The sequence below is a fragment of the Mixophyes fleayi genome, chromosome 6 (genome assembly GCF_038048845.1).
Source record: "Mixophyes fleayi isolate aMixFle1 chromosome 6, aMixFle1.hap1, whole genome shotgun sequence".
Taxonomy (NCBI): domain Eukaryota; kingdom Metazoa; phylum Chordata; class Amphibia; order Anura; family Limnodynastidae; genus Mixophyes; species Mixophyes fleayi.
Window position 1 is genome coordinate 60,565,375 of NC_134407.1, and position 22,686 is coordinate 60,588,060.

Sequence of the window (22,686 nt, forward strand, 5' to 3'; positions counted from 1 at the left end):
GACATGTGAATAATCTCAAACATGCTATTATAATTATGCTCAGTAAATAGAATGAGAACACAGACTAGATACACTTGTACATTGTTCAGATACCTTAAATATTATAAGTTTGTTCGCTAATAGTGAAAATGAATATGTCATAGCAACTAATTTACATGTCACACTAGAAACTGAGATTTAATGGACTTCAGGACTGCTGAGATCCAATATTCTTTCTTTCCCCTTCTGTGCACTTGCCATCTGAGATCCCCCTTACTCCTTTTACTATTAATAAACTTCAGGATGCCATTGCAAGCAACATCCAAGAGTCAAATATACAGCACTTTGCATCAGCACTTAGTGCTGTGCAGACACCCCAGGGCACACGTCCTTCTGTCTGCTGCTGATCTCTACAAAACAGGATCCCCAGAAACCAGGTCAAGAAATCCACCAAAAGAAGGACATTTAGATAAATAATTACAGAAGGCAGATTAATTCAGCTGACTCTACACTTGACCTCCCAATTCCTGCACCCAGGTAAGGATCATGATAACACATCAGCTGGGAGTTAGCAGGAGAGGCATTCCCTTAAAAAAAAATATATATATATATATTATTTTCTTGTATATATATTTTTGTTAGATAAGAGCATAATATGAGAATGGACACATTTATTTATAAGTACTGAAATGCTTGGGCTGAAATTGAAGCTCTGTGCAAGGGAATACTGCTGAGGCTGCAAGGCAAAGTTCTCGAGTATGAGATGAATATAGACTGCAGCCAAATGCTCCATGGGTAACGTAAGACTCCTTCAGAGGCTTTCATTAGGCTGGCTCACTTCTATGTAGACCTTTTCGTGTCCTGTTGAGAGACCTCACTTTTTGTACTTTTTGCTGTTTTGTGTTGATGCCAACAATGTCATAATATTAACAACAGAAGTACTTTTCAATTTACACAGTGATTTGTCTGGAAACATTGTTTACAACTGGCTAAAATGAATTGGGTACTTGGTATTTGTAAGAAGTTAACATTATCTATGCAATCAATCTGTTTAATAAAAATGGGCTGTACAAGATGGTGTTTCAGGACCAGAGCAATAAGGAACATACTTTTTAATCTCTTTTTCGATTAAACACTGACGCTGTGGATACTGAATTTTGATATATTTGTAGTGTTTTCTGCACTGTATTTTTTGTAACTTGTTTAAATATGTTTTCAATTAATTGTTTTGCGTTCACCAAATGATCATCTGTGACTTAAAAACAAACATTTTAATAGGGCCATATCCTCTAAAGCTACACAGGCAACAATGTAACATCTATTATGGGGGGTTTTATGACTGTACGGATCATATTCAGGCAGGATGATATTTCTGGCTTCTCTTCAGGTCTTGGCAGGGTAGTTAGTTTAAATATTGTTCAACCTGTCACCAACACTTTCTTGTATTTGATCAGTGTTAATACAGATTCATAAACCCTCACGATTTTTTGTGTATATTGCATTTTTTATGAAAAATTCATCATTGCATTATTTAATTCAAGTGTATCACTTTATCTGCGTACCCCCTCTGTGCTAGCTGCATATTTATGTCAAAGATCTTTCTACAACAAAAAAAGAGTTCCTAACATTAACTTGAGCTTATGTCAATTAATCCACATTTCATTACACTTGTTCCTATGTTACATTTTACATTTCACACTTTGAGTTTAACTCTCGTAACCTGCCAGGATTCTGTTTGGTCAGTTTGCATCCTTTGACGGTATTTAATAGGACAATAAAACATTCAAACATCATGACAAGCCCAGCTGAGGTTTCTGGTGACATTTTAAACCACGTACATGTCAGCAATGACGTTTATATCGTCCATCATTGATTAAAAATACACTCTGTGTTTTTCCTGCTTGTACTTCTATGTTGTTGGCCACTGAAGGATCTGCGAAAGGTTTATTACGGCAAGTATAATATAAAAGGAATATAGCAACATGCAATATACAATAAATACAAATACCACTTTCTTATTATAACAAATCTCAGGATAGCTATTTATGTTTGCAGGTTTTTGATGTTTATAGATATTTTACAGTGTCCGGTCAAGCAATATTGTCAGCTTTACTTATCTGTGAACAAGCTATGAAAATCTAAGAGGCATTATATTAAAATGTTACTTATTTTTAAGAACATTTATGCTTTGTAGCTCTCTCCTGGCTTAGTAGAAGAAATTTTTAGTATAAAAAAGTATTTCTGATTCTAAAAGATGTGTTGTTCAGCAGTTATTGCTTGATAAAGCCATTAAAGTGATCTACAATTGAATCTTGTCAATTTCACCACTAGGGGTGCTGTCCTTTTCGAAATTAAGCATCATGGCAGCTTCAACTTAAATTAATGCAATGAAAATAAGATTCCCAATATAGAATGACTAATATGTATGTATTCTACTGAAGAAGTATGGAAGAGCAAAGTAATGAAAAAAAGTATTTAGGAATCTGGCATTCCCTGTAAAAGACGTATAACTTACAATTGTTTTTGCTGTAATAGTTTTTTACTTTTTTTTTTGCTGTGTCCTGGCCTGCTACTGATATGTCATCTTATATTGTATGTCATGGTTATAAAGAACTTGATGAACTTGATTATCTTCTATTTTTTCATAATATCATGGCAGGGAAACTGGAACCAACATTCACCAAAAATGAATCCATTATATTGGGAGATCTAGCTCAAGGGCCATGAAACTACCACATGTGGACACTGCTACCCATAATAGGAAGACTTTACTTTCTTGCACATCTTACACTTAGAGGATTAAAAAACTAAAATATTGCTTGGGACAATAAGTTATAACCACTTTATTCTCACCATCAGAACATGCTTTGTCTGTATGGTTGCATATATGCAATGCCTAGAAGGTAGCAGTCATATAGTAAATAAGGTGTAGATTTTGACTGTCAGCTTCAACAAATGTAGACCTTAATAAAAAGTTGTTCTTAAAGATCAAACTCAACAAAACCAGAATTTATCTGTCATAGAAATAAATCTTGTTTGGTCCACCCACTGAACTTGAATGTTACATTAATGGACACTTTCAATCAGGGCCGGATTAAGGGAATGGAGGCCCCTGGGCTAAGGGGGCCTCCATTCCCCCGTGAGGCCCCCCCCCCCCCCCCCCCGTGATCCGAACTGCCCGCCCCCCCCGGCACTTACCTCCTTCTCCGGCACGCTGTACGCTCTTTACTGAGGAGAGCTCGTGAGAGTGAGACTCACGAGATCTCCTCAGTAAGGAGACTACAGTGCGCCGGAGAAGGACCGCAGTGAAAGTGCTCAGCAGCACTGATCGCGCCGGGGGCGCCCCCGCCCCCGACCGATCAATACTGCTGCTGAGCACTTTCAAGGGCCCCCTGGATGCCATAGGCCCCTGGGCTGTAGCCCAGTTAGCCCTATGGTTAATCCGGCCCCGCTTTCAATACAGATCTAGGCATCCAACCATTAGGCCAAATGACCTGTTGCCCAGTAGTTGTAGGGGGCTAACTTTTAAGTATGATTCATTATAACCAAATTTCCGAAAATGCACTATAGACAGCAATAGCAAACAGCACCAACAATATATCAAAATCATTGTAATCACTCCTGTCTGTGCAACTTACCTATAAAAAAAATATATAAATAACATATGATGGACCAAGTAAATCCTTATTGTAGAACTTTCATTATCATTATTATGATAGGAAATATATGGCTTATCTATCATAAGCACATATGATTGAACATACAAGGCTAGATTTAGATGGGGCCTCATCCAGATAAAACTGTATATAAAAACTACAACATGTGTACAGTGATGGTAATACGCAAATGTCCTGATATTTAGAATAATAAAAGGTACTAAAAATTGCCCCAGTATTGAGAGAAAAGTGAAATAGTACGATGCAGGTGTTCATAGTGCAGAATAAGATAAACTAATGAAAATTACAGCCACCATCAAGAGTAAAATAAGTGACATTGAGCAGTTGTTCACTTAGCAATTGTTAATAGATACAGAAGTAGAACTAATACTCTGTGCAGCCATTATTAGCAGTCCTTCCCTTAATTACCAATTGAACTGCTATTATTATGATAATTAAGATTCACTGTTATTATAAGCACAGGCCATAATGATATAAATTAGTGAATTGGGCATAAAAACTAATTGCAGGACATACCCCCCTCCTTACCCCCCTGCAGGAGGGGTGGGGCTTTGGGCATTCATCCGAGCCCTGCCCAAATGTCAGTCCCAAAAATATGCAAAAGATCACCAAGAAAAACAGTTTTGCAGTGCACAGAACTTGTATAAAGGATACTTCGCTTCCAAAACAACATTGTGCACTGGTATTTCAGTAATTATTTCACTGTCTTTACATTGAGCATTCTTGTAGTTCCGGAGACATCCCAGAAGACTCTCAAAAAAGTGCGCCCCAGATTCCTGAGAGAGTCTGACAATCTCAGGCAGACCAGCAGTGGGTGTTTGATGACGCGATCTGGGTCACCACACTCCACTCATGGTGGCATGATGGCACAAATGCCTCATTCTGCTGTGGTCGGTTATGAACTAGGTGTACATTTTTCGTATTCCAGATTTCCTGACCTTGACCTTTTTTCCTGAAAAAATGGGAGAGCATCTGGAAAAAGAACCTGTAAATGGAAGCCTGGAAAAACAGGAAAAATCTGTAAGTGAAACACTGGTCATGAGTCCATAAATTACATCATTCACTCTCTCGTTTCCAACTTTACTGAGTCACCCTCTGCATCTCCCAGAGGAGCAAAAGATGGCAACTATGAAATTAAGCCTTTTTAAGGTTCAAGTTTTTGGTGAAATACTGAGCTAGTCCAATAAACTTGCCAATTTCATTTACAATTTTCATGGAGAAATTCCATACACAAATGTTGTACAACTAATGTATGTGATTTATGTAAACCAATGTTTGAACACTTTAATCAAAAACAAACATATTCATTAAAGATTGTCTACATAACTAGTCCATATATCTCTGAGTAATTCTACATTAAATACTCATTATTAACATATTTCACATTCTCTCTGAACAGAAAAAGCTAAACAACTTGCAGTTATGCCACTGTCAGGAACTCCAGCCCCAAACAAGAGGAAAAAGTCTACAAAAATCATCATGGAGATAAGTGAGTATATATATACAGTTTATTTACCCAAACATATTTCCTGGACTAAGCTACACATACTTAAGATTCCAACTCTCTCCATCAGCAACATGAGGTTCATATCACTTTCATATGATGTTAGAGATATTGGATCTTAGGCCATCTACTTCTGACAAAGTAGATAAGTTAGAGAGATGCTCCATGAACAAATAAAATGCATATATTTAAACACCCTGTAACATGTATCAAAACAGTGGCCAAACTAGCACAGTATGATTCATATGGCATCATAAACACCGTTTGCAGGTATGTTCTTTTTGGATGACTTAAATTGGGATATATAGGCTTTTATTTAATGGAGTACAAATGAAACACATGTACAAACATATGCACGTTTGAGCAATTTTTATTTGAGTCATACAATGCAGCTCTAGTCACTGGGCGCTTATTGTTTACGGAATCCAATACGGGTTATATATAAAGGGATTACTAAATTTTATTGAAGAGGAGTGCTTTAAAGAAGGCGCCAACAATGATAAATGTAATAAAGTCAATATCAATATCTAGTTAAAAAAATGAACAAGCACCATGGAATGAGTCTTCTAATCAGTTCCCTCTCTCTGTTACCGCTCTGCAAATAGCATCAAGCCAACATTGATATTTCTGCAGGCAACTATGCCTGGAGAATACGAACTTTTGTATGCTGATTCAGTACCAGTAGGTATTATAGAGGTAGGACCGCAAGCTGGATTAATTTTTTTTTTGTCCGCTTGCTGTTCCACCCTCCACCATTTGCAACAGAGATCCACATTCTATCTGTATATAAATAAAATATTCTACTAATTATTAAAATTATATTGTTTATACTGGCCAGCAGAAGTGAAAAATCAGAATACATAAATAGGGAAGAAAAAAAATTGGAATTACAAATTTTTCCCTAAGTCCAGGTCTCTGGGGCCTCTCCCCATATCTGAGGGTACCACTGGCTTTCTGTTAGATAGCAGTGTGCTGATGTTGATGTTTGTATTAAAAATATTTAGTACTTACTCACTGCATCCTATATGCAAATGAGCATGGGATTGCATACTGATTTATGCTCTCTCTCACACAGTTTTCATGCAAGTGCTTAAGTAGCAGTGACTTAGGGAGGAGGAAGCCTGAACAGAGCCTAGATCAGTATTGTTGCTGACTCTCAAGCCAAGTCAAGGCATTTGCATACAGCATAAACTATTCTTCTATGCCCTCACTCAGGCTGAGGGGACATAGAAAAATTCAGTAGACGCCATTTACGAAGCTCATTGATGGTCACCACAAAACATCTTGGTTTTGCATCAGTGTGTTAGAGTGGTCCATCCAGTTTTCTTGATGGTTGGGACCTACTCTCTGCTCTTGGTAGATGCCTCCACAAACTAGAAGTTCACCTTGTGTGGGTGATCGGAGAGGTGTAGAGGTGCACTGTGCAAAAGTGTAAACATCAAAGTCCATTCTCCTACCACTTTATTTCCACCTCATTTATTAAAATCAACTTTTAAGTTTTTCTCCTAACAAAGTGCTCAGTTATATATTTATGGCTTAACTTAATCATGGGAGTGAGGGGCCATTGGAACTGTGTTTATTAAATATGGCATTTTTGCGTGTTAAAGTCTATGATAAGATTCGGAGGCCACCACCTCTTAGTTTCTGCAAAATGCATCTCATTTTAAGAAGTGTAAAAAGGACACCCCAAATGTATTCTTTTCACCTCTTAATCTCAGTTCAATGATCTCACTCTACAAATGGAAATCTCACCTACCCCATACTTTTCTAGGCATGCCTTTGGTTCGCCCTCAATTCTTCCCCACTTCTCACCTCCTGCTCATCCACAAACGTTGCTCTGTAAAACTATGAGCCTCAGCAGAAATCTAGGCACATTTGTACAAATCAAAGTGCAAAGTTGATTTTGCTATGTGCAGCAGATGTTTTTCCACTTTAAAATGCTTCTTCCGTTTAAAATGCACTAATAATATTCTACTAAAAGTTGACAGATTCTCTTTAAATGTAAGTTAACTACATTGGAATGTTCAAATTCTCTTATCAACTCCAAACAAAACATTACTTTAGTGCATAGTGGCAAAAAGGGATTATTACCTGAATTGATTTAAAGAGCAACAGCTTCTTGTATACAAGTTTTGCAGTCACTATAAAAATAATATTAATAATAATGAAATTACTAAAGAAGCATTAGTAAATAATCACTTCACACTGGCATATTAAAGTCTTGGGGTATTATATTCCTGAATAACTAAAATAAAATGATAATTATCCCTTATCAATAAAGTAATTATACCTTTGGTAATGGATCATAATGTAACATGCTTACTGCTAGCAATTTCTAGTGAGGATATTAATTAGGAATGTTTAACATATTCCTATTATTATTGTTTAGCTTCAAGTGAAGGAGAACAGGATGTCTCCAGACTAAATTTAGGAAAGAAGATCAGTGTTCCCAGGGATATTATGCTGGAAGAGCTTTCGTTACTGAGCAATAAAGGCTCCAAGATGTTTAAGCTTCGTCAAAAGAGAGTGGAAAAATTCATCTATGAGAATAATCCTGATGTGTTCTCTGACAATTCCTTGGTAAGTTAATTATTTACTATCATTACTTGTGGCATCCAAACACTTTCATTGGTAGTAAGGGCGGAACAGTGCACCACAGAGCCCCAAAGCAAAATTTATGTAGGGGTCCAGCAATGCCATTCTTGCCTCATGGACCTGCTCTGGTCTAAATAGAGCAGAGCAGAAGACCTCTCAGAAGAGGACTCCACTCTACTCTTTTGAGAGCAGAGTGGAGCCCTCAGGGGAGGAGTGAGGGCTCTGGAAATGCAGGAAACCCGGCATTGCTGGGCTCTCCTCACCTCATGGCCTGTAACCCCCTGAGCCTCCTATTGTTACACCTTGGATTGGTAGAATTTCTGCTTGATCATTTGAATAATATGCAGTTGGGTAAAATGCCATGTAATGTAAAAAGTTATACTACATGAAAATGAGTGCAGGAAATCGAATTAGCATAAGGATTATGCACGGTAAAGGTTTTTATGGAGATTCCTGCTTGGCAGAGTCGAGATTCTGCTTTATCATGTATTTTTAAAGGATCAAATCTGCTATTCATCAAAGGGAGAAGAGGCTTATTGTCTTTGGAGTTGTGCTTGAGATGAAGGTGTTTAACAAAATGTGTTTCTAGAGGAACACCACAACCTCCTTCATATTTTGTAGAGACAAGAAAAGTTTCTTGTGTCTTGGGGGGAGTTTAGTGTGATATTTACCGTAGTGCCATATGTAGAAGCTGTCAGTTAGAAAGGTTGAGAAAGATAGGAGGTTGGAGAAATCCTAAGCTAAGTGTTCGGCATGAGGTTCAACTTCAGAAGATATTTTGGGTGGCGACCAAAGTAAGGGGGAGGATCAACTAGGGGGTATGAAGGGAGAAGGCTGGGTGAGACACGTGCCATCTGCCTGAAGTGCTAATAGGAGGGGGGATGCTGTAGGCATCAGGGGCCAGCACTGAGCCAAAGGCTCTCAGGGGCTTGTGATGGCGACGGTTTTAATGTACAGAGGCATTATGTATAGGGGACAGGGAGTGGAGAGGTAATGTATTCTCCTAAACTGTCTAAGTGGAGATGTTGTGGTGTGAAACAAAGATATCAGTAACTATAAACATACATATTAACATTATAAACCAAACCTTATGTATTATAACATATTTTGGGGTGGTTGTTAACTTTTATCTCTTCCGAGTGGGGGCTTCCATGGTTGGGCTATTGATGTCTAATTCTGGGATAGGAAAGAAGAGAGAACAACAGAGGAAACATAAGACATATATAACAGTTAGAAAAATAACAGGTACATGGTAGGGGACTGAGACAATCATCCCATTTGAACACTTCCCTCAGTAGTAGGTTGGAGAAAGGTTGCTGTAAGGTCCCTGATGGGGTTTGGGTAGGGGTCTCACTCCACTATTGGTTGGCAGCAGATATATTCTACTTTACATCTGTAGTTGTGCATATTTATTTTGGATTCCTATCACGTTTCATGCATGCGACATTAAGCAGAACAACCATGGGGTGGCAATTCTGGTAGCACGTCATCTTACATTTGACCTCCTAGAAATCCACAGGAATAAAGAAAGTAGACACATGGTCCTGATTGGTATCTTGAATAACCTACTATGTACACTTGTAATAAAGTCAAACGAAAGACCAACACAGATTCTTTAAGAAGCTAATGTCTATGCTTTCTCATCTCAGACAATGAGAACTAGTAGTCGCATGACTATAACACAGTACTCATGACTTACCTAGGTATGTCTTATATCCAGAGGGCTTGGTCTGATGGATGGGATATCCAGAATTCTAAAGCTCTTCAGGATTTACTAAAACTCCATCATATCTATGACTCTTGGAGAGTGGACCCCCTGGACAATACCTTTTACTCCCCAACTCATAACATCTATTCTAGAATTGGCATGCCCCTGCTCAGCCATGACCTTACACAAAAACTGTTCGAAACCCACATATTCCCTATGCTGTTGTCAGACCATGACCTATCTCTGCAGACCTTTCCAATCTTCCACTTTAGCCTCCCAGATCAACCTGGAGATTAAATGAATCCCTTTTATGTGATCTAAGCATCACCATGCAACTATGAACAATTATCTCTGAATACTTTGAAAATAATGACACTTTGGAAATCTCTCTAATGAAACTATAGAAGGACCACAAAACAGAGATAAGAGAGTACCTAATTGTTATGGCCTCAAGGCCCATAAAAGAGAGACTGGCCAAACCACCCAGCTATTACAGAGCCCGCAAATATTAGAATCCCAACATAAACACACCCCTGATCCCAACACCCTTCAGAGGATTGCAACGGTTAAAGGCTCAACCTGCTACCAATAAACTAAGATGGTTAAGACAACCCTATTATGAAAGGGTGATAAATTTTAGCAGCTAAAATTTCAGGTTGCTACTTCTTGGCTATCAGAGACTCAAGAGGAACCCTAGACTATGATCTGGTCAGAATTTCATAAATATTATTTAGAACTATACAATCTCCCACAACCACACAGAAGCACAGCTAAAGAAAGCCACGAACAGTTAATTGATAAGTTCCTGAATGAGGCAAATCTCCCCAAACTATCCAATCAGGCTGCAAATTCAGATTTTTAAAGCTCAAACATCAGGCAAAGCACCAGGCCGAAAGGGGTTCTAGTGGCTTAATATAAAAGATTTATGGCCATCCTGGTCCCCCATCTTCACACCCTTTTCAATTCAGTCCTGGGGGGAACACCATGATCCAGGGAGACCTTAGAGAATTTTAGAAATCCACAAGGAAGGCAATGATGTATACAGATGTGCTAGTTACCACCCAATCTTGTTATTAAGTAGCGACAATAAACTCCACACAAAGCTAAAATAAAAAAACAGGTGTGTTTGCCTGCGATATGGGATATGGCATCGCCATATCTATTAAAGGAGTGAGTGGAGGCAATAACCTCGTTAGCGCTGATGATAACCCTGGAGGCATTAAATGCCACCTGCCAAGCCTCTCACTACTTGTACATGGGGGAGTCTATAATTGATGTATAGGTAATGTCCCAATGCCTGTTCTGGTAATGATATGTCAGGACAGCATTACCAGAAAAAAAGAATTACAATTTTTTATTTTGCCAAACACTGATGAGAGACCACTCCTGACTGTCTGTCTATTAAGAAGAATGGCTTAACGGAATTTAAACACAAGGGAGCAGGCTGTGTAGGCTATGAGGTTATTTTTTTTATCCATATGAAGTTGGATCAAAAACAGAAGACGATCTGAGGTAACTACATAACACAATTAAGTAATTTATTATACATTGGCAATATTATTTATTTATTCATGTATTTATTTAAAAGGGAGCAATGTTATTTATTTATTTATTTATTCATTTATTTATTTACTTATTTATTAAAAAGGGGGCAATATTTATTTATTTATTTAGAAATAGAGACATAATTTATTTATTACTATGATTTCTTTCATCAATAATGGGTGCAGCGTTGCAGATTTATTAATAAAGGCACTAAGCTTTATTTATTATTTTGGAGACATTTTAATGGTATGTACTATTTCCCTGGTATCCAATAGCATGCGTATCAGAAGGGGCCCAGTGCTACTTGGCATTGGGCTGGGCACCTCTAGGTGCAGAGCGGGGGGCTGACTGGCATATTTTAGCTCCGGAGGCAAGTCTCGGCTCAGAAGCCTATTAGGAACCATGAAGACACAAACGCACAAATCACAGCATAGAACGATTTTCAACTACAGACTGTCCTGGGGGTAAATGTATCAAGGTGAGAGTTTTCCGGCGGGTTTGAAAAGTGGAGATGTTGGCTATAGCAACCAATCAGATTCTAGCTTTCATTTTGTAGAAGGCACTAAATAAATGATAGCTAGAATCTGATTGTTTTTTCAAACCTGCCGGAAAACTCTCAGCTTGATACATTTACCCCCTGGTGTCTTCCAGGGGACGACAAATTAATATGGTTTCTGGTTGTCTTTTCTGAGGTAAAAAACAATTGCTTAGTGGGAAGTAAAGCTGATGTGAGTTCCTTCACTTTCTACATACATGTAGATATTCAACACCACTGGGACAAATACAGCAGTAGCAGCCATTGAGCACATTAGGTGATGGTATGTGCTTTGGCTAAGTATTGTATCATGTGTATTGCTAAGAGACTGTGGATTGGGTCATGAACAGAAGGTCCTACTTGAGAGTTGTCTAACTTCACTGGCATCTGTTGCTGAGAGACAGTAACATTTAGAAGGGTCTGTGCAATGTTTTAGGAGACTGCTCAACAGGATGGTGGAAATAGAAACACACATGGCATGCTCAATCATCTCCTTAAAAAAAAAAAAAGAAAAAAGAAACTAGAGCAATTACATGTGTGTGGATCTAATTTACCTTTTCCTTAATACTGACTTTATTCATGATATTCTTCCCATCCTTTTTCATCTAATGAGGATTGTAAAATGTAATTTTAAAATTTTTGCCTGGTAATAAACATTTTAACTGTTGTGCCCCTCAGGCAAAAAAGCCAAGTCTTAGGGGTATATTTACTAAACTGTTGCCTATAGCAACCAATCAGATACTAGCTAGGATTTATTTAGTACATTCTACAAAATGACAGCTAGATTCTGATTGGTTGCTATAGGCAACATCTCCACTTTTTCAAACCTGCAGTTTAGTAAATATACACCTTAATCTCTACACAAGGATGGTCTTTTCTTTATGGCTAGTTCACAATGGCTTCCTCTTAGCATGGTGAAGATGGTCAACTCTAGTACTTTACAGTCAGGAAATGTATCTCAAGAGCATTATTATTATTGACAAAAAAAGTAAATGCACAAAATCAATCATTTGGTGTTTTAGCTAAGATAGAAATATTAATTTAAATAAAAACTCCAGAACCTGAAATGTGCCAAGGAATGAAATTAGGTTTAATTATTTTTAATAAATGTGCTAAACATGCTGAGGTTAATTTTCAGTTTAAAGATGACTGTATTTTGAGCATATATAGGGGAAAACATATAAAAGAGTGAGGGTGCCGTAATACTCTGCAGCGCCGGATAGTGGGGAAAACAGAAGATACAGAAGACAAGGACATAAAAAATATAGCAACAACCCCACTTGTGAGAGTTTATAATCTAGAGGGTTTGATTTACGCTCTTTGAGACTACACCTTATACAACTTTGGAAATATGTAATTTCTTAAATAGTTATTTATATTTTTTATCTCCTTAATTATTTTTAGCATCACTATATTTAAATGAGGTATTCAGAAATTTTGTGGTTAAAACACATTTAGTTGAATCAGAATATAATAAAGTTGTTGCTTGGTGTTGTTTGCAGGTTAATTGTCCATTGTACGTTTTCCTCTGTCTCTCTTGGTAAATTCTGTTCTACTATTTAAGCTTCAATCGCACTGGGTTATATAATCCCAGTGAGTCTCCTAGTTTTTACTTCTTGATTTTGGTCTATATTTAGCTGTTGGAACAGCTGTGCTTGAAGCTGGTTTATGGATTTTCTCTGCAGAGCCTGTATTTACTCTGTCCGTGGCAAATATACTAGCTTATAGGTTACTTATGGGTAAAGCAATGTTGCAGAAACATTGTTATGCACGTTCTAGGAATTTTTCCTTGCATTACTAAAGTCAATAAAAAACATAAATGTACTGTACTCAAAGTACTATATACAGAGAAATGGGGGGATTGCAAAGAACATACACCATAACACCAATAATCTGTGCTGCAATAAAGGTTGGGCCAGCGGTGTGGATGGAGAGAAAGACCCCTCACATAGGCACAGTCGTGCCTAATTTGGAAGATTTCGGAGCCATGTGTCCACACACTGTGAATGAGGAGATTTGGAATCAAGGTACTGGAAATGTAATGTAGCAGAGCAGACAACTCTTAATGACCAGTGTCGAGGTCTGTGGGACAGGTGTTGATTTGGGGCAAATCAAGTCAAGCTATCAGCAAAGAATTGCAGGAAAAACAAGCCAGGAATACAGGGCTAGAAGCACAACTGTGCACCTATGGTGGTCCAACAATGAACTGACCATAAGCATCTCCCTATACAAGAAGTATCTGGTCATTGCTTCCTCTCTTGATAGCTGTCCACGCTGTGATGTGTGTGTAGGGGTTCTGTATATATTGTATGATAAGGCGGGAAGCAGTACAAGTGGGGGCCTTGATTCAAGTGGGTGCATCATTTCAATAAAACAATTATTGGGAATAAAAGTCATAGATGAAGCCAGTTAAGTAAACATGGAAATAGGTTTAATGTTTGAAGAGTCTCCGAACCACATTAAGTCATGATTGTGTACAAGATGGAACAGTAATTATTCACATGAACAAATGGAATTCCCATGTATTATACAAATTTGTTTAACAAGCAATACTATGTCTGGGAAACCATGACAATCGTGCTGCTTGATTGTTTTCAATCACATAAATCTAAATGGTTTTATTAAGTTTATTTGAATGTGATATGCCGACACTCCATTAATTTAACACCATTCAGAGTACTGGTGCTAAATTAGATCTCTGACATATAGGTGTTAATCAGGGTCTTAAGAGTGAACAGTCTGTGCTTATCTCCTTCATCTTCTGCAGGACCATTTCCAGAAGTTTATACCATCTGTTGGAGGACAGTTAGGTGTTGGTGGACAAACAGGTGGTGGAGGCGTCGGCTATGGATTAATACAAGGCAGTGGACAATTCGTGTCCAGTCTATCTGGGGGACAACATGGGCATGGAGGTCACCCACCTGTTCCTCCACCAAAGCCAGGAAGCAAAGCTGGTGCAGGAGGTCAGCAAGGCACCGGTGGTAGCGGTGGAGGACAAGGGGGCAGTGGGGCTGGTGAAGGTGCAGGAGGAAAAGGTAATTATTTGAAATTCACTTTGACTTACATTTCACAAGTTTACATTTCACTTTAATTCTTCATTAGTTTGTTTAATCATCGCATCCTCTTTGTGCCCTGACATCTACATTATAGACATTTTTCTGCAGGGAATTCTTCCAGCAGCAAACTTTCAAAATTATTGTAATAGCACCATTGCCGTGAAAATACTGTATGCAGTGCATATAGTGCAGTTTCCATTGGGATTAGGGAAGCAAATGTTTATCTAAAAACATATTCTTGTGGTTTTTGGTAAGAAGTACCATTATATATCAATGACGTTCAATATTTGTAATAAAAATAACTAAAGCTTGCCACACACAGGGCAATCCTCCGGATCAGTTGTCAGTTTGGCTACACACAAAGGTGGCTAATGTTACAAGAAGCAGCCACTCAATGTCAGTCCAGGAAGCCTAACACATGGGACCTGCTGGTGGGGTCGATGGATGGCTGCGTACACAAGCCAAGCAGGGTCCTCTGACAATTTGATTTCCATGCATATCCAAAAATTATCTGAACTATTTATATTGGTACACTCTTGGTTGGGCATGTCAATTATTTTGGGGGCACACATCCGAATACCGATATCTTTGTGGCATGATTTATGCTCATTTGCCAAACAGCCAGATCTGTGGCCAATTTGGTAACTCAGAGGGCATAATTGGATGAATCAGGCAATGTTGTACCAGCCTGATCAAGTCCTCTCACAATTTAATTGAGTGAATCCAACAAAAGCTGGCCCCACATGCATCAGAGTATTTGTCTCTTTGTGAACAATTGCATTTCTGGGCAGTTGCATTTATTTTCATTTGAGACATGTTCAGTCAGATCATTGTCAACCTGATAATTACAATTTGGTTCGGATAGAGCACAAAGACATTTTCAGTTCATGCCCAATATAAGAGAGTTATTGAATAGTTATACTTTAATTATAAGATTACAATACAAACACTTCAATCAATACTAGTCCCATCATTTTGGAAGAAGACGTTTCACTGAGCATCAATCGATATGACCATCTGATTATTGATCAAACTATCTACACGTATTAATTCTTTGAAACTTTGATCAAAAACAGATTGAGAGATTGGTTGGTTATTTTTGGCCGGCTTAAAACTTCATTACCACTCAGGAAAATATATTTCTAAGGTGGCCACTCCCTCTAACCAGTGCCCTGGAGGGAGAGAGTGATGGATCGTCAGAAGTTATGAATGCAAATTATGATTATGCTGATCTTGTGATTGCAGTGACTCTATTAAACAAAAACAACTATTATTAGTAGTAATATTATTCTCTTTAAAGTATTTGTCGTGGTTAATAAAACACCACTTTAGATTATGGGTTGTTGTGGACTTGCTAATAAATTAAATTAAATTAAATTAAGTTTTTCCTGAAACACTGACTTATAAAATGGTGATTTACTTGTCCTGTTAATGATTTGGGATGTTTCACTATATTAAGAAAACATTCTATTATAAATATATATTTCAGGTGCAATGTTACAATAATGTCAATCCTTATCTATAAAAACCATGAAGGTGGCTTACACTTTCAGACAACCTGATTTTATAATTCAGTCTGAACTGCTTATTTTTGCTGTTGCTGTTTCTAAGTGAGCTCTGCGGTTTGGCTGCGTCTCATGCATAGAGAAGTGCTGTGTCATATCCAAGGGCAATAAAAAATAAACATTAAATATAATAAAATATAGCAGGAAGATTAAAAGACAATGTAATGCATTTAGTAAAAGTTCTGGATGACATGTATTAGCCAATAAATGAAGGTTGCTTGTTGACAATGCAAACCTCTTTAACAAAGTTGCACGTTCAGAGTATCCTCTGCAAACAACCTCTCACCTTTTAGTCCATGCCATTAATCGTGCAGGAGGACTTTGCCAGTCAACACTCATACTAGTGGTATGACCTAATTGTATTAAATAATCGCCCGTCATCATATCAGTCACACGCTGCATTCAGCCGGGTGATAGAACTAAGCAATATGATCCCAGTGGAAAATTGGCATAATCCATAAAGGTCAATAATACCTTCTTCAAGATCATTTTGAAACTTCTAATAAATTACTGATATGGAATTTTACCCTTGTCTGTCCCATATTGTATTATATTATGTTATATTTATTATGTGCTAGTGATAGGACTTGTCCGTACTTTAGTTGTAGAGTTTGCCTATATCGACTGTGGTATATGCCGTTGTGATATCATATAGATTTTCCAATCAGCGTCAGATTTCTTATAGAAACACAGTCCTGGTTGCTGCCAGGAGAATAAGAGGATGACCGACATCATGACGTTTTGGAACAGATTTTCAAAACTTACTGAGAGGAATTATCTTTTTTAGAGACTATCAACAGATTGCAAATTAAAGCAAATTACCCTTGGCAAAACAAGCCAACATAAAGACATTATGCTGCATTTACCAAAAAAGTACAAGAGTGCTGCTGTGAACAATCCATAGCAACCAATCAGACATTTCTTTAATTGTTTAACATGCTGGTATTACAGCTAATACTATGGGTCACTGCATATTTGCACTCCTGCATTTTGGTAGTAGATACGCCCACAGAAGAGCCATAGAACTTAATGAGTCTGCACTTTATCTTCTCACAGTGAATTACTAGTAGCTGGACATGAACAGTAAAGAAGCGAGAATACAGTTAGTATATTTTAGATATTATCTTAATTTTTGCTTCTCCAAGCCGAACCTTACTTGTGTCCTACTTACTCCTGTCATCATCATCATCATCACCATTTATTTATATAGCACCACTGATTCTGCAGCGCTGTACAGAGAACTCATTCACATCAGTCCCTGCCCCATTGGAGCTTACAGTCTAAATTCCCAAACACCCACACACACACAGACAGACTAGTGTCAATTTTGATTGCAGTCAATTAACCTACCAGTATGTTTTTGGAGTGTGGGAGGAAACCGGAGCACCCGGAGGAAACCCACGCAAACACAGGGAGAACATACAAACTCCACACAGATAAGGCCATGGTCGGGAATTGAACTCATGACCCCAGTGCTGTGAGGTAGAAGTGCTAACCACCGTCACACACAGTGTACCCGCTTTTTACATTTTTTGGTCTCTATTTTTTGTTATCCAACCTACCCATACCACGTTCCTTCTATCCATCCTGACAGTGACGGATTGAAGCATAATAAGCTTGGGGTGAGGGATTACTGTAAATTCCAAAACAAGTAGTTGGGATATTTTTGCGCTTTGCTGAAAATTACTTGGGAACATGTCACTGTTTATATTAAGGCAAGTGGGTAGTCTGTTCTAATGAAAGATTGAAATTAACACTGACCCTGAACAAAATGAATATATATATATTGACCATGGGCTCAAACTCTGCTCAGCTGGGATGTTTAAAACCTTGGAACCAGTTCGAAATTCAATCAAATTTTCATGGTTTAATGACCACGAACATAGACGCAATACAGTCTTCAATAGACTCTGATTCGAAATTCCTGGTTCAAATTGTGCGGCTTGCGTCCATAGTCTGCCATTTACATTCAAGATATGCATTAAAATTAGTGTTATTTTATTTTTGTAAACACTATTTAAACAGTATAGCATTATTATTATTAATTAATAAAAGTATTTTAACATTCTTTTTTAAATCGAACCTTGAACACTGCTGTGTTTGAAGTTTGAATTCGCCATTTGCATTCAGATTGAATGAGGTTCATGATTTACAGTTCGCAATTAAAAACTGCCAAATGGTTTAAAAATTAGCTCTAACATGTTGATGCCGGTTAGAACATGTGTGCATATGTGTGAACTGACTCACATATGTGCAAAACCAGCTTGACCGTGTGCGAACCTGCTTGAACATAGTCGAAGCTGCTTGACTTTCATGATTTTAGCTAAAAAAAAAATAATCGATCTAAAATTCTAGAAAATGAAGCAGACTATTGAATTTTAGAACCGGTTTGAGAATCAGTATGCAGTCAGTTCAAGCATCTCCACTGCTCAGTTTGTTTTCTGGTATGTGCACCTTTTGTCTTGGCTTTCAATAATATTTATTGTCAAATTTCCTCAACAAATAAAAACACATTTTCTTTTACATTATAGGTTCATAAAAACAGTGACCGAGAATGTATAGTACTCTCATCTGATGCCTCCCTTACCTTCTTTTTTCTCGCTTTATCACTTCAGATGGTCAGTCTGGTCAACCAGGAGGTGAAGGGGGAAAGCAGATCACTATATTTAAGACCTACCTCTCCCCTTGGGAAAAAGCTATGGGAATTGACCCTAAGCAAGCAGCACAACTTAACATAAACCTATTGGATTATGGCTCCAAGGCCGAACTTTGCAAATATAAATCATTCAACAGGTAAGTACTTATCACTCAACAGTCCTGTTCATTTCTCAGACCTGTGGGAAAATGGGGAGTTTCTTCAATGTTAAATGGATAAGTAACTGGTTGGATCAGGAGTGAGACATAGACAAATCCAAGGAGTGACCTATGTTGTACCAGTTTTTCATTGAAAGTTGGGCAGTATGTAAGTATTTAAAATATTTTATAGTATTTATTATCATCATCATCATCATCAACATTTATAGGGTGCAACAGATTCCAGAGCCCCGGACAATCATCATTAAGATATGACATACATGAATGCAATAAATATAATGACAGATACATGAATACAATTAAGCATGATAACACATGCATGCATAGTGATGAGCTATCACTTACAGCCAGCACAGATGCAGGTATTAGTGCCACAAGTGTAAGTAAACAAAATTTTCATCATAAGACATGACATCAGAGGTAGAGGTAGACAGACATGAGACATAGGGTAGAGTGGACCCATAAGAACTTACATTCTAGAGGGTGGGGGTAATGAAAAACAGTAGGTGCAAATGAGACACAAGTGGATGTGGTGGACAGAGGAAATGGAGGAATAGACATGAGGATTTAGTTGGGGTTAGATGGGTTTTGAGAGAGCTTTTGAAGGAGTGTACTTTAGAGAGAGTCTTGTAGGGCAAAGTAAGGAGTTCCATATGTGGGAACAGCGTAAGGGACGTCTTGGAGGTAGAAGTGGGAGGAGGTTATAAGAGGAGAAGACAGTTGAAGGTCGGAGGTGGAGCAGAGTGGCGGAACTGGGTTTTATCATGTGACAAGGTCAGAGATGTATGGAGGGGAAGAGTTACTGCTGCATTTAATCATAAAGGATATCCAATAATACCTGTCAGGTTAGAGGGAAAAAATGTTTGAACAGTTACTACATATTACTCTATAGTTTCAAGTAGTACTTGGTTGAACCAATTGTTGGTACACAGTTAAAACTATTGTAGAGTTAACTGTTATTTCTATTATTATTATTATTATTGCTATGCTTATTACATGAGCTAAGTTTGGTGCAACAAGTTCCATATTCTGAAGTTTGGTACGAAGGAAAGTACCTGAGGACATTACATCACAGAAACATGTAAACGTCACAAGCCTTAGGCTACATACACTTTATTGTTTGCAAAGCATCTGTTAGCTCATGTTAAAATACAGGGAAAAAAACACATATAGAACACACTTTCTGTATGTGTTTATATGGGTTTAAAAACGCATTGAATTTGTATTTATTATACATACGTCTGTGACAAAAAAAAAAACATGCTTCTTAACAGAATCTCCTAGAGTTTACAATGTGCTCCTATTGAGAGAAATGCACATTTTCAATTGAGTTGTAAAAATGCAAATATGTACTGCCTCATTTGGTGCAATTAGTTTAATTTTCCCACTTTAAAACCAATGTTTACATAGCCTAAGGTAGCAGCATTTGGAGGAAATTTAGATAATATTTTTAAAGGCACTAAAATTTTCACTTTAAAGAAGCATAGCTTTCTAAGCTGCAGAGGGCGGAACGTGATTGGACGCGACTTAAAACATCCTTCATTCGCACCTCTAGTTTAGCATAAACAAGACTGTATGACTGCATTGTACATACATAGGTGCATGGCCACTTTATCCTTTTGGGAGTTACCCTACATGCACAACTATTTGTTGGGCAGCGGTCCCAGATGGGAATTCATATTCTGACAAAAGTAGCTGCATAATAGGACTTTTAAATTTTTCTCCTAAAAAACATGATAGTTTGGACTCATTTATGTATTTAATAATGCATGACAGTAAGAGGACTTTGGGACTGGATTAATTGTGTTAAATTTTTATTTTTTAAGTTTTTCATTACAGTTATATATTTCACCCTATAGATTTCCTTTCCTTTTATATTGCACTTGTTTGTTGCAAAAGGGTCTTCTGTTGTTGCCTCCATGGACATGAGAAACCTCAGTTCAGTAGCTCCTCACACAATGCTAAATCTTGTTTGTGCATGTGGGTACATTGTGAGGAGCATTCCTGGGCCAAGCCCACATTTATCACATTTATCAAGGAATGCCCTATGCCTTTCTTACTTATCTTCTAGAGGTTCACGGTCAAATACAGAGAAGTGATCCAGCCCATTCTAGCCATATGCAATCCAATACATTATTGTCATAGCTTTGCCAACAAACATGATAAAACTGCAACTGTGCTCAGAAAAAAGCAATAGCTACAAGAGACATACAGGTTTTAAAGGTTATAATAAATCAAGTAAAGTCACCTTTTCATTAATGCAGCCAGCATATTACTGATCTATATAATATCTGTAAGACTGATATGTTTATGAAACCTCAACCATCCATTTACTGACAGGAGGTTAAGGGATATGCAGGAACCTTAAATATGTTTTTGGCTCAATGTTTAGATGAAATTTGCCTAATCACACTATTATTCATAGACATAGAACAAAAAAGCATTCTTTATGTAAAATAAGATGGTAAACTCCCCAGTTACGCTTTTTGCCTATTTTTAGGTCAGCAATGCCTTATGGAGGGTACGAGAAAGCTTCAAAATTGATGACTTTCCAGATGCCTGAATTTGATGCTGGACCTGAAGAAGCAGAGCCTGTGACGGTCTTCAACGCAACTGTCACCAACAGACCGTCCTTCAACAGGACACCGATTGGCTGGTTGGGATCTGGTGACAATACAAACTACAACATTGAAATTAACGTGCCAGTCGGCGGTGAAACGGATGAACTCTAAAGCCACAGATCTCCAGGACGACAATGTCTGTAGCCTGTAGGTGTATGAAAAATTACAGATATGACCTGTTCCATTGGCCATTAAACCTCTTTAAGCCATCTGAAAATATTTTCAATAAACTGTGACTCAATAACAGCCAATGGCACAGGTCACATCAATGCCACATCCTAATGTGCTCTGTTTAAAAAGCAGCCAGGCTTCCCCATGTACGTTAATGTAAACTGTAGCTCTCTGTGGTGGTTTCTGTTTAAATAGAAAGCAGGGAAAGTTTAAACTGGTCAGTGAGAGAGGAATGAGACAATGTAATAAGACAGCTAGCAGAAGAATGAAAGCTTAATGTTTTATGCAATATGGCAAAAAGAAAAGAACAGTCTGTAAACATGTAACCAAACATATGCGCTCCTGAAATCCATGCTCTACATTTACTATTTTTCATTGGTGTAATTGAATAAACACATACAGAACCTACTGCATCAAGTAGTCTTTCCTTTAAGAGATAAGAATTCCATTTCACATGAGAAGAAAATGTATAACTGAAACTAGCCCATATAACTAATGCTGTTATTAAATGGGAGAAAAACAAGCTCGCGCTGGGTATATCCCACATTTTAAATGGTACCAGCTGCTTGGCAATAAGCCTGCGCACGGTATATCCCATATTGTATGTGGTACCAGCTGCGGGGCAATATAAATGCCCATATATGTATTCAAAACAAAAAGACAGTTGTCAGCACTTATCCTTTAAACTGCATATCTGTGTGTGTCTAGCAATATGAAAACATGAGGTATTAGTTCATATTTTGATCAAAAGACTTAAGCCTGCATCCCAACGTCAAGGGCACCTCATTATATGCAGGTCCTACACTGACCTATATGCTTTAAACCAGGGGTGTCCAACCTTTTAGCTTCCCTGGGCCACATTGGAAGACGACGAGTTGGTTTGGGCCGCACATAAGATACACTAACAATAACGATA

The 22,686-nt window shown here is 37.8% G+C and overlaps 1 protein-coding gene across 1 annotated transcript; it reads left to right on the top strand.

Annotated features, from left to right (window-relative positions):
* The first annotated feature begins 309 nt into the window (after nucleotides 1–309).
* On the top strand, nucleotides 310–22,178 carry MYOZ1 (myozenin 1). Its single transcript, XM_075216696.1, has 6 exons — nucleotides 310–516; nucleotides 5,056–5,145; nucleotides 7,550–7,740; nucleotides 14,311–14,578; nucleotides 18,780–18,957; nucleotides 21,479–22,178. Exons 2-6 carry the CDS (start codon nucleotides 5,079–5,081, stop codon nucleotides 21,708–21,710), a joined length of 936 nt encoding a protein of 311 aa, XP_075072797.1. The 5' UTR covers nucleotides 310–516; nucleotides 5,056–5,078; the 3' UTR covers nucleotides 21,711–22,178.
* The last annotated feature ends 508 nt before the right edge of the window (nucleotides 22,179–22,686 follow it).